The sequence below is a fragment of the Acomys minous genome (genome assembly GCF_964271855.1).
Source record: "Acomys minous genome assembly, chromosome: 6".
NCBI classification, from domain to species: Eukaryota; Metazoa; Chordata; class Mammalia; order Rodentia; family Muridae; genus Acomys; species Acomys minous.
Genome location: NC_140487.1, coordinates 123,976,950 through 123,995,815, shown reverse-complemented (window position 1 = coordinate 123,995,815; position 18,866 = coordinate 123,976,950). Strand labels below are relative to the sequence as shown.

Sequence of the window (18,866 nt, the reverse complement as noted above, 5' to 3'; positions counted from 1 at the left end):
CAAGTAAAATTTAAATAAAACTCTTTTTAAAATTTAAAAAAAAAAACTCTTTTTTTTTTTTTTTTTTTTTTTTTTAAAGACAGGGTTTCTCTATGTAGCCCTGGCTGTCCTGGACTCACTCTATAGACCAGCCTGCTTCCCAAGTGCTGGGATTACAGGCATACACCACCACACCCGGCTGTTTATTCTCCGTTTTTAAAAAGGCTCAACCGGACAACAGCCAGCTCACCTACTTCTATGTTATCTATGGATTTGCCCTACAGTAAGTGAAGAACTAAGACAGAGGTCATAATGACATATAATCTGAGACCCAACATATGCAAACTCGAGTCTTAAATACATGCCCCTGCTCTTCTGCCTAAAGTAATTGGCTCTATCTTCCTAGCATTGCACAAGAGACCCGAGACACCATCACTGAATGTGACAGTGAGCACTATTCGAGAAATGGCTGCATCTCCTTTAGTTAAGCTAAAGCCAGTAGATCTGAATGGCTTTTATTGTACTCAAATTCTTTAAAAGGGAGACTAAGAGTTTTGCTGTGATTTGACACAACCCTTATTATTTATAACTTACAGGGAAGAAAGCGTTGTGATGCTAGCTACTGTGCTGGTTTGAATGGGTATGGCCCAACAGACCCCTATGTTTGAATACTTGGTTCATAGGGAGCGGCACTATTAGGTTGTGTGGCCTTGCCGGAGAAAGCGTGTAACTGTTGGAGTAGGCTTTGGTGTGTCCTATGTTCAAGCTACACCCGGTGTGTTACACAGTCTCCTTCTGCTACCTATGGATCCAGACGAGGCGCTCACAGCTCCCTCTCCAGAACCATGTCTGCCTGCGTGTTGCCATGCTTCCCACCATGATGATAATGGACTAAAGCTCTGAAACTATAAGCCAGCCCCAATTAGATGTTTTCCTTTATGAGAGTTGCAGTGGTCACAGCAATGGAACCCTAACCAGGACAGTTACTGTACTTCTTATGTCACTTAGAGGCCCTAAATCAGCCAAACACATAGACACAACATGTACAAGGGATAGTCCTGGCAGCTGCTCTAGAGAGAACACAAAGTACAGATCAGAAAGGCACACTCACTTTACCTGACATCACAATTGGATATGGTGTCCTTTCTGTTTCACACTGTGTCCTCAATATACTCCCCTACTCTTCAGCATGACTTTTAGTAAAAAAATGTTCAGATAAGCCAGGCGTGGTGGCACACGCCTTTAATCCCAGCACTCGGGAGGCAGAGGCAGGCAGATCGCTGTGAGTTTGAGGCCAGCTTGGTCTACAAAGCGAGTCCATGACAACCAAAGCTACGCAGAGAAACCTTGTCTCGAAAAACCAAAAAAAAAAAAAAAAAAAAAAAAAAAAAGAAGAAGAAGAAGAAGAAGAAGAAGAAAGAAAGAAAGAAAGAAAAGTTGAAACATAAGAAAACTGAAAGAAGAGATACTAAAAATTTCTATCATTTTTTAGGCTTTCTAATAATTAACATGCTGGCACAGCTGCTTTATCTGTTTTTTCCCTCCATCTTTTCTAGTAGAGGTTGATTTTTATAAACTAACCACAGCTTTTCAGAGTATTTCACCCTAAAAACTTTAGCAAATGATACTAGGAAATACAGAAGAGGTAAAGGGGGTTAGACAAACTCGGAAATCTCAAGAAGCCCAGGAAGCAGTGAAGTGTTAGCATGCCGCCCCCTGGGCTGTCCGGCCCCACACCTGCGCTCCTACCTCAGGGCAGCGGCGTGGTACGTGTCAACATAATCAGAGATGAAGAGCTCCCGGTTCTTGATGACTGGATCTGTGATGACAAGTTCTCTTCCAGAATCTACCAATAAAAGAAAAGAAATCGGTTAATCAAGAAGATATTAAAATAGTTTCCCAAATAAGTAGGAAGCTTTTGCAAACTTTTTCTCAAGTTTACCTCCTACTCAAAATAAACAACACAGTCTAGTTATCATCAACTACATCCAACACATAAGGGAGTATGTAGCAGGAATCACAGAAGAGCACAAGGGTACAGCTTTGAAAACTGACAGACTGCTGACTAGGTCTTTTACCACATCCTTCTGTGTACTGAAATGTCATAACAAGCACAATGTTTAAAAAGAGAGAAATCCACTGCTACATCCCAGCAACTGAAGCTTCTTTAACTTTATGTATTGTTTTATGTTGTGTGCATGTAACACACATGTGTGTGCTTATGTTCAGGTACGCACACCGCAGAGCAATGCGTGCGGCGGTCAGAGGACAACTTGTAGGAGTCAGTTCTTCCTTTCCACCATGTGGGTCCGGGCACTGAGCAATTTCCTTATCCAAGATTTACATTTCCAGAGCCTGGCTGTTTCTGAGTGGCAGGGCCTTATCCCAGCTAGCCCTAAACCTCATCACTGTCCTTCCTTTCTCTCACAAATTCTTGGATTACGGACAGATACTACCACATCCAGTCACCGTCTTATTTGTTTACTGCCAAATATTCCAAAATAGAATGAAGCCACACACTGACTGGACTGAAAATTATTAAGCTTCTATTTTAAAAAATCTTAATTAACTGACTTTTATCTTTTCAAAGACATTAATTTAAAACACTTATTAAAAGCTCACTGTGCTGCCAGGTAGAGACTATGGGAAGAGCACGGTGAGCAGGGGACACAGGCGGAGACCATGGGAAGAGCACCGTGAGCAGGGCACACAGGTGGAGACTATGGGAAGAGCACGGTGAGCAGGGGACACAGGCGGAGACCATGGGAAGAGCACCGTGAGCAGGGCACACAGGCGGAGACCATGGGAAGAGCACCGTGAGCAGGGGACACAGGTGGAGACTATGGGAAGAGCACCGTGAGCAGGGGACACAGGCGGAGACTATGGGAAGAGCACCGTGAGCAGGGCACACAGGCGGAGACCATGGGAAGAGCACCGTGAGCAGGGGACACAGGCGGAGACCATGGGAAGAGCACCGTGAGCAGGGGACACAGGTGGAGACCATGGGAAGAGCACCGTGAGCAGGGCACACAGGCGGAGACCATGGGAAGAGCACCGTGAGCAGGGGACACAGGTGGAGACTATGGGAAGAGCACCGTGAGCAGGGGACACAGGTGGAGACTATGGGAAGAGCACCGTGAGCAGGGGACACAGGTGGAGACTATGGGAAGAGCACCGTGAGCAGGGGACACAGGTGGAGACTATGGGAAGAGCACCGTGGGCAGGGGACACAGGTGGAGACTATGGGAAGAGCACCGTGAGCAGGGCACACAGGCGGAGACCATGGGAAGAGCACCGTGAGCAGGGGACACAGGCGGAGACTATGGGAAGAGCACCGTGAGCAGGGGACACAGGTGGAGACTATGGGAAGAGCACCGTGAGCAGGGGACACAGGTGGAGACTATGGGAAGAGCACCGTGAGCAGGGGACACAGGTGGAGACTATGGGAAGAGCACCGTGAGCAGGGCACACAGGTGGAGACTATGGGAAGAGCACTGTGAGCAGGGGACACAGTGGCGTGTCCTAGGCTGCTCTAGTCCAGCTCCTATGGCGCCTCTCTACATCACCTTCTTCATACAGAATGCTATGACAAAGCACCTCACACAGCTCAGGATGACTAATGTGAAGGAGAGACACGAAGCCCCTCTCAAAAGGCAATTTCCAAAAAGCTACTGTACACCTGCAGAAATGTAGCACACAGCACACAGACATCCAACTTTTATGTTGATAAGGTTCTAAGCCCATGCATGGCACCAAAGGGAAGAGTGGAAATCAGCTGGCAAAAATCACTGTCCTCTGCTCTAGAAGGCACCAACCAACCCATATTCCAACGTGTAACTCAGAAAGAGTCACCGAGAGCTGCAACTCTCTGCCTGGGCCATGGGGGAAGCTCAGTAACACAAGCCCCTGGAAAGGACAAGGAACACAAATGCACAGGGCTTAAATACTGTCTGTCACCAGCTTAAACATTGGAGCTTAAAGAACTATATTACTGCTATTTTAAAAACCGTGCATGGGGCTAGAGAGATAGCTTAGCGTTAAGAGTACTGATAGAAAAAAAAAAAAAAGAGTACTGATAGCTCTTCCAAAGGCCCTGCGTTCAATTCCTAGCATGGTTCACCAACATCTACAATGAGATCTGGTGCCTTCTCCTGGTGTGCAGGCACATACGTGGGCAGAATATGTATAAATAATATTTAAATAAATCTTTTTAAAAAAACATGCATTACCACAAGCTTGAGCCTTTTTTTCCTTGGATTTTTTGGGGGTATTTTCTTAAAGATTTGAAAAGTGTGTGTGTGTGTGTGTGTGTGTGTGTGTGTGTGTGTGTGTGTGTGTGTGTGTATGTGTGTGTGTGTATGTATGTATGTATGTATGATTTTATGAGCACCACCTATCCATGGAGGCTACAGGAAGTGTATCCCCGAAAACTAGAGATACAAGGTGTTGTGAGCTGCTGGATGTGTGGATGATGGAGACTGAATGTGGATCTTGCTAGAGTAGGAAATGTTAGGGAAAATAATAAGTTATGCAAAATTAAGGGCGAGGGTATCCAGCAATGTTTTTTATTACAAGCTCTTTTGAGAGAAATGCTATCAGAGGCAATCTTCACTTTACTGATGCTTTATAAAAGTTTCACGCAAAGCTAAGCTTCACAGGCACAGCACCACAAGGGCATACATACCATTTTCATTATGCCGATCCTGAACCAAATGCTGATAGACAGAATCTGGAACTTCAGACTGACGGTAGTACCATTTGACGTTCATGAGTAGGTGGTCCCTCTTACTCTGCAAAGGAAAATCTAACAGCATTAGGAACAGGTTGCAGGTGCCTGCAAGTGCACATCATACCTACGACCAAAATCCCTGTGCACAGTGGACAGGCCAGCAGCACGACATACAACCACCACCAGCACAATTGCTGGGTCCCCGGCTACCACATCCCTCAGACCAAACCCCTCCAGTTGCTTATTTCAGAAACACGAGAGATGGATCTTGAAGCTTCTCAGTGTGACGAGTGCGTTCAGCATTACATTGTTCTTTATGGCGATGCGGAGCACTACATTAGAACATATTTCAACCTTAAGCCTTAATTATTTTGGTAAATAATAATCGGAGCACATTGTTGAGGTGTGTCAAAAGTAACAAGCTGGAAAGAACTTACCCAGAGACACCTGACAGTCTCTTCCCCTCCAGGGTTTGCCTGTCACAAACTGTCTCAAATTCTCCCTCCACTGTGGGCCACACAAATGTATGGAAGTCACTGCTGCGTGCCACACTGACGAAGCACACCACAGACAAGAGGTGGTGATGAGGATGTGCATCCATATAACAGGACCTGCCTCATTACTGACTGCTGAGAACAGAGCATCTCATACACAACTACTGGTAATAAATAAATAAATAAATAAATAAATAAATAAATAAATAAATAGACCCACTGTCCATCATCATCCTACAAATGCCTTCAGGAGAACTAGCATAGATTTCTAAAACTTAATTTTGTTTTCAGCTCGATCAAAAGCTAAGGTAGCAGATACTGTCTCATGTGTGTGGAGGCTACAGGGTACAGCATGGAGTCAACTGCCTGTACACCACTAGGCTGTGAGACAGCTCAGCCTGAGAGCACTCAGGATTCCTACGCTCCATGAAAGAGCTTCAACCATGGAGACAGAAAAAGGTAAAGGTAGTATTGTCCCTCTTGGAAGTTTCCATCTTTTCGCACAGGCTCACTGGCCACAAGTGCAGTGGCCAAAGCTCAGAAACGTTCTCATGTTTGTAAAGAGGACAGCTGAACTCTGAAGCATATCAGGGATCTGCATTAGTAAAGGAAAACCTACCTTGGATTAAGAAAGGAAGAAACATATTCTGCACTACAGGACCAGCAAGGGCAGGGAAAGAACTGCCATAAATCTCAACAAATTCAGAATGTGGAGTGCTACCTCACAGTAAACATCATAAACACCATGATTCTTACTTTGCATCAACTATTAAACAGGCATGCCTACAAAAACAGGGCATCACTATTGGCTTACATTAAACAGACTATGCATACAAAGGCTAGTCATACTGTGTAGGCCTTAGTTTTTTTAACTCATTCATACTTTTTCACTGCAAAGTTTAATGGCAAAAATGAGTTTGTAGTGTATATTCTACAGAAGGAAAATTGACAACAAACAGTATGAGAAAGTTCACAGAAAAAGTGCTGAATATGAGTGTTTAAAGAAAAGAGCAGTTATCCCCTGCGGGAGATGATGAAAGAAATGTGTAACTTGTGGGAAGATGGGGAAACCTCAGTGGACTCTTTCTAAGCAAAGGCAGAGACCAGAAAGAAATACAGACAGGCCGAGTGGGAGACCAGCACGCAGCACAGCGCCTCCAGCTCATCCTGAAGAGAGGAGGCTGGAGGCTGGCCGCCATCTGACCTGCAGTGAGTTCCCAGGACAAGTGGGGTCCTCTAAGGCACCGCTGACCACATACACGGGCACTGAGAGGTAGGATGCCCCACATGGCATCTTTATCTAAGAGATGTGAAGAACAGAGCCTGTGACCACACCACGCATACACCTTGCGAGCACTGGCTTAATCTACCAAGATGGCAGAAAAATATGTGTCACTCCATTTCAACCCAAGGTGAGAGAATAAAATGCAGCATCGCCAGTAAGGAAAAACAGAAGCCCTGGGCCTGTTGGAGTGCCCAGTTTGAACTCACTGAAATAAGATACACAATTACAAGCTTTATCCCCTCTGTTACGCTGACACATGGCCGGATAATTCCACCTGCCATTGTTGGATGCTGTACCCTCCGCAAGTTGTGGCAGTAAAAATATCTCTAAGCATTGCTAACTCTCTGTATGTGGACAAAATGAAGTCAAAGTCAATTAAAAAACACAGACCTAAAAGATTTTTATTTATTTAGGGTTTCAAAAAAAAAAAAAAAAAAAAACCAGAAACCAAAGCCAGAATGTCACAAGCTAGACTAGAGGGCACAATCAACAGGAAAGCCTGCCGTCCTGAACTCCCAACGCCATCACTATCCATGCGCATGTGACTCTAACATTCTAACATTCTGAGGTGTTCTTTGTCCTGTAAAGCAAGAATTACTTAAAGAACTGGTGAAAGAATGTAAAGACAGAATCTGAAACAAGGTGAATATTTAAAGAAGAGCTCCATCGTCTGTCAGAAGCCCTGTGGAAGACACAGGAGCCATTCTTCCTGAAGAAGAATTCGGTGTGAGTGGTGGCACTCGCCTCCAGCACATTCTTTCAGGCTCACACTAATGAGTACTTCCCAGGGCAGCCAGGGACTCAGGTTGACAGCAGCCCCACCAACTGTGCTCCAATATCTAAACATCTGCACACTTCTGCAACACTCAAAAGATGCTTGCAAACCTAAACTACCTCAGAAAGACTCTGGAAACCACTAGTTAGACCTGCTATTTCTAATTACTAGTTACCAACTGACCAAAGTGTGTCCATTGATTCCATATGACAAAACAGAATAAAAACCTGCTCTGGCTTACTTATAAGTGGACCTGCAACTCACAAAAACGGCTGCTGGAGCTCCTGACGCAGTACTGTGCAATGGCCAGAGGGCGGCAGTATTGTGTCAAAAACGCTTAAGCTCATTCTTCCACAGATACAGCACAACAAAGGTAGACAAAAATTGTAAACATATGTGTGCATCTGCAAATGATAGCATGCTTCTAAGTAGGCCAGCAATTTGACAACCTATAAAGGAATGCAGAGGGCTATTACAGAGTACTGGGCTAAAACTGTAATAAAAGACTGCAGTTCCGCCTATAGCCATTAGCTACCTTGGCAGCCTCATAGGGCCCTTGAAAAGCGAAGGGGGAAAAGTGAAGGGATGGGAAGGCCAATTAATTTGTAGGGTCTCTTCATATGTTTATAATTAGATGTCTAAGAGATCAGACCTGGGAGACAAAATGGACCTATGGTGTGTCTGTTCCCTGGCTTTACCTAGTGACCCCATCCTAAGGGTTACAATGTCTCCTTTGGAGGACACTGCTGCAGTAGGAACTCTCAGGTCAAAGGCCACACCACATTGCAGGTTGCTGAAAATTAAATACAAGAAGGTCTCCTCTGATTTCTACTTCTCATAAGTCAATGACCTGCTTAAAATCACAGAAAAGTAAAGCCAAAAAATTAAATTCAGGGTCATGCAGCTCAAGCTACACTGCCTGTCTTGAGTCCTGGTTTACAATGCACTAAGCTGACTATGTGCAAATGACTTCCAGCCTCGGCTTTTCACATAGAACCCATGTCCCTCCTTCACTAAGCTGTGGAGATTGGGTCCATTCATACAGAAGCTGAGTAATGTTCACCTCTCGGTAACCCTTCATTACTGCCACTGTTCTACAGAGGAAGATAACCAGCCACATGGCCACGCGCTTTACTTTTCTCTGGCTCGATGCTGTGGAGGTGTGGGCTTTGTAATCCCAGAAGCAGATGAACTGCTTCTAGCTGCATGCTCGCTATTCACTAGCCATACAACTGGACACTAACATACACCTCAGAGATATTTATGTCCTTCACTAATACTAAACCAAAAGGAGACTTCCAGGGTAGAAGCACCCTGGGCGGCATTGCTGAAGGAAAGAAAAAACACCAGGGAGCAAAGGCTTTCCCACCATCTTACATTCACACAGAAATGAAGGTAGAGGTGGATTCCATAGAGCTGGAGGACCCGCCAAAGACAGGCACATCTACCTGCTGGGGGAGGTTCCACAAAAGCTGCAGCAGGCAACTCCTGAACCCCTCTTGAACCCCTCATTCAGAAAACCACTCAGTGCTTGGAGCAATTAAACCTGTCATTCAGTAAGCATATAACCCCAGGAAAGCAACACATTTGCCTTGCTGGTTTTGTGTTTTGTTTTGTTTCCTTTGGTATTGCAAGACAGGGTTTCTCTGTGTAACCTTGACTGTCCTGGACTCACTTTGTAGACAAGGCTGGCCTCAAACTCACCGAGATCCACCTACCTCTGCCTCCCGGGTGCTAGGATTAAAGGTGTGTGCTTCCATGCCTGGCTCTTACATTGCTGTTTAATCTCTGTGGATATTATATTCAGTAGATTTCTCCTAAATTCTTAAGGATGAAAGAAAAGTATATTGAGACTTTGGCTACTTCAAAAGTGGACAGAGGAAGATGTCAAATAACCCTTAGTGAATACTATTGTCCAGGCATTTAAACCATGGTCCTGTGCAGCACAGGAATGGAGCTCATACAGAATCATAAATGATTTCAAACAATGATGAGATAATTGTGCCCCCCTCTTTAAGATTTATTTATTTATTTATTATGTATACAGTGTTCTGCCTGCATATACACCTGTATGCCAGAAGAGGGCTTTAGATTACATTATAGTCATGAGCCACTATGTGGTTGCTGGGAATTGAACTCAGGACCTCTGGAAGAGCAAACAGAGCTCTTAACCGCTAAGCCACCTCTCCAGCACCCCCCCCCCTTTTGAGACAGGGTTTCTCTGTGTAGCCTTAGCTGTCTTGAACTCGCTTTGTAGACCAGGCTGTCCTCAAACTCACAGCAATCTGCCTGCCACTGTCTCCTAAATGCTGGGATTAAAGGCCGTGCATAACTCAACTGCACAGGCTTCAAGCAAGAACTTTGTAGATGGCAACATTATAGGCAAAGGGCAAACCGCTGAATATATCTGTCACACCAAGCTCTCCAGGGCACTGCACAACCAAATGTAGCTGTCTTACTCTTGTTGGCTTAGCTTAGGCTCGAGTTGTTCAAGAAGTCTCTCAAAGGCCACTTCTTTCCCTGAAACTAAGACGTAACACACTCACTGTGGTGAATATCCCATGTGAACCTGAAAGAGTGTACATCTGTGGAGTTGTTAGGAATATGACTCTTGGCTAGACATGGGGGCATACGCCTTGAATTCCAGCATTTGGGAGGCAGGGGTAGGATCTCTGTGAATTTGAGGCTAGCCTGATCTACAAAACAAGTCCAGAAACCCTGTATCGAAAAACAGCAGCAACAACAAAGGGGTGTTTGTGTGAATAGGATGCTTAGAGAATGACAAGCAGTCAAATTAAACTACTGCTCAATATTCTGTAACTACTGTACAATGGCCTCTATTCTCACTGATGTGGTTATCTGAACGCCCACTACTGCAGAAGAAAGGCACAAATCAGGACAAACTGCAATACTGAGCAGGGCTAACCTGCAAAGAAGTGACCTTGTGACTTGGTGGAGTGGCAGACCCAAGGGAAAAGCAAGTAAGCAATCAAAGTAAAGACCAACAGAGACCTCGCCAGCAGGACTCAGCTAGATGATGACGAGGAAGCAATATGCACCGACAACCAAGAAACTGTTCACAAAGACAGTGCAGCCTTCAAAGCCTGTGGAGCTGAGGAGATGTGTATGGAAACTAAAGATTACACAGCAAAAGTGCCGGGATGTGGTGGGGCACACCTTTAATCCCAACACTTGGGAGGGAGAGGACAGCCTGGTCTACAAAGTGAGCCTAGGATAGGCAAGGCTATACAGAGAAACTTTGTCTCAAAAACAAAAAATAAACAGACAATGATTATTAAAACTGATTTTGAAAACAGGCACACTTAAAAGAGGTAGATAAGTGACATGTAGGGGCTGGGGATGTAGCTATGTGGTGAAGTAGTGTGTAATTTTAAGGATAAATGTATGGATGATAAAGATGCCCCAGCTATTTAGAAGATGCTGTCAAGATTACTGAGAAGTCATATGAGGAAAAGGAAAGCTCTAATCATAAGTCATACTCTATTCCAAAGCTACTCTAAATAATAAGTCAGAAACTGAAGTGTAAACTGTAAGGGCTGGAGAGATGCAGCAGTTAGAAAGCACCCTGAGTTTGTTTCACAGCACCCACCCTGGGGAATCTGATGCCCTCTTCTGGCTTCCATGGTCAGCTACACAATTCTCTTTAGCCCCCTCTCACACACTGATCTCTGCAAAATAACTCCTTTATAAAGTGAAACTCTAAGAGAACAAATAAAGCAACCCAAATGAAACAATGCTATTCAGGTTGACAGGTCCACATTGGCGAAGCCACCGGATTCCACTAGAGAAGTAGACGCTCACTTCCACAGAGCCTTGTGGAGGAAACCTGGTTAACAGTTATCAAAATAACAAGTACACTCATCACCTGCTTAACTGCAATTCATTCTAAAAGTATTTTAAAATATATTTTATTTTATGTGTATGAGTGCTTGCCTGAATGTGTGTAGGAACACTATCTGTATGTATTGCCCAGAGGCTGTTTTAAGATGGAACTGGAGTCATCTGACATTGAGTGCAGGCACTGCAGGTCCTCTGCAAGAGCAGCAAGCATTCTTAAATGGCTATCCCAGGTCTCCTGTCCCTCTAAAAATATGTTTGCACATACACAAAATAAATATAAAGATCTGATATCCATAGTTATTCGGGGCTACTACCCCTGATACATAAGACTGTCTCAAAAAGAGAGAGGAGAAAGGTGAAAGAGGGAGGAATGAGGTACTAATTAAGCCATAAAATATCTAAATAGCCGGGCGTGGTGGCGCACGCCTTTAATCCTAGCACTCGGGAGGCAGAGGCAGGCGGATCGCTGTGAGTTCGAGGCCAGCCTGGTCTACAAAGCGAGTCCAGGACAGCCAAGTCTACACAGAGAAACCCTGTCTCGAAAAACAAAAACAAAAACAAAAACAAAATATCTAAATAATAAAATATCATGCAGACATGTAGTTTCTAAAATAGGGAATGAGCCAAGAGTAGTGGTGCATGCCATTAACCACCAGGCAGGTGGAACGCTGAGTTCAAAGTCAGGCTGGTCTAGTGAGCCCCAGGCCAGCTAGAATTACACAGTGAGTTTAAAGACAAAAGGGGCAGGGTATGAGTAGAAGAGAAGGAAATGTTTGCTGATCAGGACTAGTGTGGTGTGTCCATCTTACGGCTTCTCTGTTCATTTACATACATATAGTGAGACACTTCTAAATAAAAGCACAGGAACACATGGACAACGATTACCTACATGAGCTAAGGTTTTAAGGAAAAATAATTGGGGCAAACAGAGTCCTAGAATAGGATGATGATGTCAGTACACCTTTTAGAACATGTGAACACATATTCTCTATTCAAAACCAACTTTGGAATTTTTAGCATGTGTGCCATGGTGCATAAGGGGGGGGCAAGAGACAACTTGTGGGAGTTGGTGCTCTCCTGCTACCATGTGAACCCTGCAGACTAAACTGTGGTCATCAGGGTTGATACTGAGTGCCTTTGCCTGCTGAGTTAGCTCATGAGCCACCAAAATTAAGTTAAAAAAAAAACAAACAACAAAAACCCAAAACAGGCTATTTTGCATCAACCACAGGACTTTGTTCTCTCTTTTCCACTATGTTTCTGCTGTTTCTTTCAGTAGATGACAATATCTAAAAGGCCATTAACTTGAGCCTGAGTTTGGTTCCTCAGAACCACTAAAGAGCCATGTTTGATAGCAGGTGCCTACAATGCCAGTGATGGAAACATGTAGACAGGAGGATCCCAGGGATGGCCTGTCAGCTAGTCTCGCTGAAAAAAACAGGGCAGAGTGATAAAGACACCTAACCCTGACCTCTGGTCTCCAAGACATGCACCCGAACCCCACACTCAAAGCATCTAAAAATGCAACACATTCTCAGCTAGGTTCTGTGCCACACCCCTGTAATCCCAGCAGTGGGCAAGGTTGAGGCAGGCGGATCTCTGTAAGTTTGAGGCCAGCATGGTCTACAAAGCAAGTCCAGGAAAACCAAGGTGACACAGACTAATCCTGTCATGAAAAAACAAGCAAAGCAAAACAAAAAGAAAAAAGAAAGCTACACACACCTTTGTCTCCACCCATGCCCCATTACTTTAGAAACCCTCGACTCTAAAATGCTCAGATTGTCTGTGTAAAGGATGCCTTCAACATGGTGCCTTCAACGATGGGATGTAAATTCTTGTACAGAGTAAGGCATGTTATGTTACTCAAAGCTGCCTTACAGCTAAGCTCTGAAAGGAAATCCAAGTTGCCAAGCCTGTTCACACTGTCCCTTCCAGGCAGGTGGTATGAACACTTGGGGACAGGGACGTCACCAATAAGGCGTAATTGAAACCTTCCCGAAAACAAGCAAGTAGCATTATTTTTATCATAACACTTTTCTATGTTTGCTATCTCTACAAACTCCATTTTGGTTACAGATTATGTCTTTCCAAGTGGACTATGTGGTGGCAAACTGCTGACAAAGTATTGATGGCTGTCCCCTTTACACACAGCCTGATTAGCATTTCTATGCCTGCACTGCACATGCTGGCATTATAAATCGCGTGCTCACTGTCACGCAAAATAACCAAGCAGTTACCTAACAGCTAAGGTTATTACAAATGGATTGAAGTAATCTTTGGATATATGCTCCAATAATTAAATTCCATTGTGGTTTTCTACCTTTAAACCGGAAGGCAGGCAACACTGAAACTGAATGTCATCCACAGGGCCCTCACATTTGCCATGAAATGTCACTTACATTACAGAGTTCACATCCAATTACTGAACACAGCCAGCCAGAGCATCTATCACTTACATTAAAACAAGCAGAAACCAGCAGTAGGGCTGTTGGAAGCCATCACATGGTTTAAATAGATTTCTCACCTTTCAAATATCAAGGGGTCCTCTTTCCCAGAACATCTCACCAAGGGGGTTGGCCTTTTAACAAAGAGAGCTGCCGGAGTTGAAAGAACACTGAGCAGACAGGACACACAGCAAAGCCCAGTTCAAAGCTAGAGACATCTGCCCCTTGTGTTAAAATACAAAACAATAAAGGATCTTTTATATGAAAAATAATAAATACGTGTAAAAGGAGAGTTTTTCCAAGGCCATTAACCAAGAAGTCAAGTCTCAGCCCTGAAAGAGTCCCTGCCTTTTGTAAATGCCCATAATCTAAGGGAATAGTGCAGGAGCTATGCATTTCCAAATCCTGAGAACAAAGAAACCTACCTTGAGACCCTTGCTTAGAGCCTCCAAACCAAAGCACCATCAAGCGCAGAGCTCTAGCACTCTGGGTCTGTGCTGCTGTTCTGACACTTCCCAGAGCTACACAATACACAGCCAAACTGCCCACCTACTAGTGTCAAACGAGGATTCTAAACATAGTGTCCCTGATCCTCTGTGTCTTCTTTTTCAAAAAGAAAGCACTGAAAGCCAACTCCCAATGATTAAGACTTAACACAAGCACCACTTACCTGACAGGCACTCATATTCTATAATATGAGGGCAGAAACAACCAGGAGAGAAGCTTGGGAAATCACTCTCTAGCTCCACTGTCCATGTCAAGAGAAAGCTGTCACCAGGCAGTGAGGAATTGTTGGGACACACAGTGAAACAAGGACCAAGGAAATGGAATCCATGGCACAGCAGCAGTCACTATCTGGCAGCTGCATTTCAATCAAGCTCTAGAAAAGAGGCCCTGCCTTTCCTTCTGCTTGTTCCGCAGAGTACTACACAATGTCTACACAGTTAGAGGCTTCTAACTTGGGGCCCAAATGCATCCTAAGACCCAGAGGGGTGACAGCAGCAACATTTTGTTCCTAGCTACTCCTGGGGCCAAAATGTCTTGCCTTGGCAAGTTAGCAGTATTTTGTGTGGATATAATCTATATTGGAAAGTATCATTTCCTTATATTGTAATACTTGGTATGTTTACACAAAACAAGTAAGAATTATCCTATGAATATATCTTAAACTGCTGTGGCATTTACAATGGACTATGCACATATTTGAAAACTGAAAAATTCAGGCCCTAATTGTTTAATGGGATATTACATTAAATGAATATATTTTTTTAAGAAACAGGTTCTCTCAAGCCCATCCACTGATGCAGTTGTTCTCTTGGCTCAGTGTAAATCTTCCTGGAGAGCTAACCTATTTTAAGCTTTCCTGTTTTGGATGCTCTGTAGCTATCAGGAAACTCAAAGCTCTAATATAAACCTGTTGCCAAGAGGTCAGTGCTGGCCACCGCACAGCCCCACCACTCATTAGTCATACACTACCCTAGGAATCTACTTAAGAAAACAGGATTAGTAAGGGCTCTTGTAAAAACCCAATCCTGACAAAACAGTTCTGTGGGAGGGGCTGTTGTGTGCGGACAGCTATGGTGAACAGATAAGGTATTCCTTTGTCTGACTCTGCCTTGTGTTTTGTACCTAGCTCCCCCCTCGTGGTTTTATGCTGGCAGCTGTGACAGATAGAACATTAAGATTTAGGAGTTAGTATTTGTGGTCCTTAGGCTAAATAAAAAGGCATTTCAATAAAAACTAACACACTGGGTATATTGAGAGGACGGCTCCAGGGACAGCATAGCTTGCAGACATTCCTCACGTAAAAATAGATCAAAAGTAAGTCAAAATAAACTCCTGCTGACAGCAGAACCAAATGCACACAGCTGTGTACATGAACCCTGCACACAAGCAAGGACAGAATAAACTCCTGGGAGGACATGGAAGCAGCACAGGGAGTGTGACATTAAGGACTGAATCCAGCTGAAGTCAGACACAGCTTCTGTGGTGACTTTGGACTGGAGCGAGGAGAAGCATCATGACCCTAAGGCGTACTTCAGATTGGCCCTGAAATTACAGGTCACAGCATTCATGTACAAATCAAACGGTGTAAAATAATAAACGACCCAGCAGCCATGAAACACAATTAGATCATGCTTTTGAAGTAACACTTCCCAGTAAAATAAACTAGAAATGTTTCTGTGGAATGGGTGGTTTTGGGCTCCACAGTAGGCATGTGCAAGTATGGAACACCTTTACATACAGACTCCAAGGTCAAATCAAGGAGACTCAGCAGCTGGCCCCAAGGGGCACCCTACTGACCAATGACGGCAAGGTGGCTTCCCTAAGGATTAAGGATTACAAGTATTAACAGAAACCCATCAGTTAGAGTACTAATGTAGTATTTGGAAACCAGTAAATAAAGGTCTTGCCTATAGAAAGTGTGCACACAGGTTAAGAAATAGAGATGGCAGGAGCACTGCAACAGAAACTCATCGCAGCTAACCACGGGAAAATGAAATAAAATCAGATATTATGTGGTCCTTGACAAAAATGTAGTACACTAATGAGGGGGTTCAAATAAAACTGGTCCACATAGGTGCATACATTTGAATGCTTAGTCGCCAAAGAGCTGCACTATTAGACAGGAACCCTTGTTGGAGTAGGTGTGGCCTTGTTGAAGAAGGAAGGCCCAGGGTCTCTCTCTTCCAGCACCATGTCTGCCTGCATGTTGCTATGCTTCCTGCTATGGTGATAACAGACTAAACCTCTGAAACAGTAAGCCAGCCTCAATGAAGTGTTTCCTTTATAAGAACTGCTGTGGTGCCAGGTGTGGTGGCGCATGCCTTGGGGAGGCAGAGGCAGGTGGATCTCTGAGTTCAGCCAGGGCTACACAGAGAAACCCTGCCTCGAAAAACAAAAACAAAACTTTTTTGGAAGACATATTATAGACAAAGAAAACCTAGTGTCTACAGAGTCACACCAAAAGTGAGACAGTTAAAGAGAGAGAGAAAAGAAAGATTGCTCTAGACCAGGGCAATCTGTAGAGAAGAAAGCGCTGTCATCACAAGGGAACAGGAAGCCTGTAAAGTCTTACTGGGCCTGGGAGACAGCTGTACATAGTAATGATTCATGCACTACACAAATGTTTACCTGTGTGTTTGCATCTGTTAACACAAAGAGATGCAGACATTGTGAAAAAGACAAAGAGAAGCAAACACTGACAACACACTTCACCTGTGATCGGCCTCAGAGAAGCATCAGCTTGAGGCCGGCTGACCAAAGAATGCAGGAAAGGGGCACACAGCTTTAACAAAAGCCCCGCAGGGCAAAGGCAAGCAAGCTTCACGCCTCACAGATTTCAGCTGGAGACCAGATGCCACAGAGGCCCTGCATGCAGCAGATAAAAGATGCTGGTGCTAACTTAAATGTTCCATGACTGTGTGGTTCAGCACTAGGCCTTACCCTTGTTTTGGGGTTGTTGTTTTGTTTTTATTTTTGAGACAAGATCTCACAGTGTGGCCTAGGCTAGCACTGAACGCCATCTCCTGAGGGCTGGAGCTTTAAGCATGAGACACTATACCCGGTACCAGTTCATTCTCATGAGCTTGTCTTTAAAATTAACCTCAATGATTTTCACTCTGTATGCAAGACTACAAGAGGTTCATGTAATTTCAAACCTTTCTAAAGTCATCTTTCCACAACTTACCTGCATGAAAATAATTCAGATTAACTAATGAAAATAAACTATAATTTCGCTCAAATTTTTAGTTCTAAGTCATTAAAATAATATACAAGATCTGTTGAAAATGTTGATTCCTACAAACAAAGCCATAGAGTCTCTTATCTAGCTGTAATCTGCTTTTTGTAATTTCTGCGCGTTCCTCGTGTGAGTTTTTTTTTTTTTAATGACACTTATTTTTATGTGCATGAGTGTTTCCTACATGTATGTCTGTGTGAGGGCATCAGATCCCCTGTAACTGAAGTTACAGACAGTTGTGAGCTGCCACGTTGGTGCTGGGAATTAAACCAGGTTCTTCTAGAAGAGCTGCCAGTGCTCTTAACTGCTGAGCCATCTCTCTAGCCCCAAGATAAAATTTTTCTAATTGCAGAAATAGCTGTAACTCCTGGGGTCATTATTATTTGGGTGGAGGGCTATGGTTATAGCTCTGTGCTGAAGGGTCCAATCATAGCATGCAGTGCCATTTCCCTACTCAGCTGTCATTTTCTCCAGTAGCAGAGCTGCTCTAGGACTGTGGAAGAGCCAAAATCAACATTCAACAACCCACATCCACTGCAGTGTCAGCCAAGCTCCTGAAAAGCTCTGGCCTGTGGCTCCCTGCCTTTAGCCATTGTCTGTGGGGAGCCAATGTCTACTATGAGTGCACTGCAGAGAAACGTGTTTACAAAGCGCGATTAAAACACTGCAGGACTATCATCTGCTTTAAAAGTTTCTAATCAGTCACTCTGCATTTCTGTGTCATTATGTCATGGTGGATTGGTGATAGTACAATCTGTGAGCCACACTTGAATCATAGTTGCCTAAAAAATTGGGTGTGCTGCATCTAAAGCTAGATGGGACCTTCCAAAAGAAACCAGCCCACAGAAGACCGAGCAGAGAGCAGGAGCCTGAGCCAAGGGCCTTCTGGGTCAGCCTATTACCACAAAAGCATACCTTATTTTATGTAAGAACAGATGCAACCCTAAAAACCACAAGCTTACATTATTTATCACTGTGAAGTTTTCAAAACACAGCATCACAGAGCTTTATTTTCACATGAGAGTCACCCTGAGAAGTAAGTGGGGTGAGTGTTATCTTGATTTGACAGCTATGAAAACCAATGCCCTAACAGATTAAACAGCTTGTCTCAGTAGCAAAGCTAACCAGGACAGAATTAGAAAGAACAAGGGGGGAAAAAAGACGCCAGCTGGGTTTTTCCAAGAACAATCTAGTTCTCAGTGAACTGAAATTATGTCATCACAACCACATATAAAACACAATGTAAACTAGAGGCGTGGACTCACAAATGGTATGAAGTCTGTGTGCCACTGAGTAGAAAGCTCAACAAAACACCACAGTCAGCTGTGGAAGCCAAATTAGACTGAGCAGCTACAGTGAGAGCTGTGGCCCATTTTATACGGCCAGCAAGCGTTTTTAAAAAGGAAATGGAAAGACAGAAGCTGCAAGTGATTTTTTTTTAACTTTTTATTTATTTGTTTCTAAATGGGGCCTCTTATATTGCCCAGGCTGGCCTCAAATTCCTGGGCTCTGATCCTCTTGCCAAATCTCCCAAGTAGCCAGGAATACAGTGGCAAG

At 44.0% G+C, this 18,866-nt stretch overlaps 1 protein-coding gene across 4 annotated transcripts in view; it reads right to left on the bottom strand.

The window, feature by feature from the left end:
* Nucleotides 1-18,866, bottom strand: part of RERE (arginine-glutamic acid dipeptide repeats) — a 337,601-nt gene that overhangs the window by 143,406 nt on the left and 175,329 nt on the right. For all 4 annotated transcript variants that reach the window (XM_084786701.1, XM_084786704.1, XM_084786703.1 and 1 more), the window contains 2 exons: nucleotides 4,664-4,769; nucleotides 1,729-1,825 (listed from right to left, as the gene is read on the bottom strand). In XM_084786701.1, coding sequence (XP_084642827.1) covers nucleotides 1,729-1,825; nucleotides 4,664-4,769 — 203 coding nt within the window. The remainder of the gene's footprint in view (nucleotides 1-1,728; nucleotides 1,826-4,663; nucleotides 4,770-18,866) is intronic.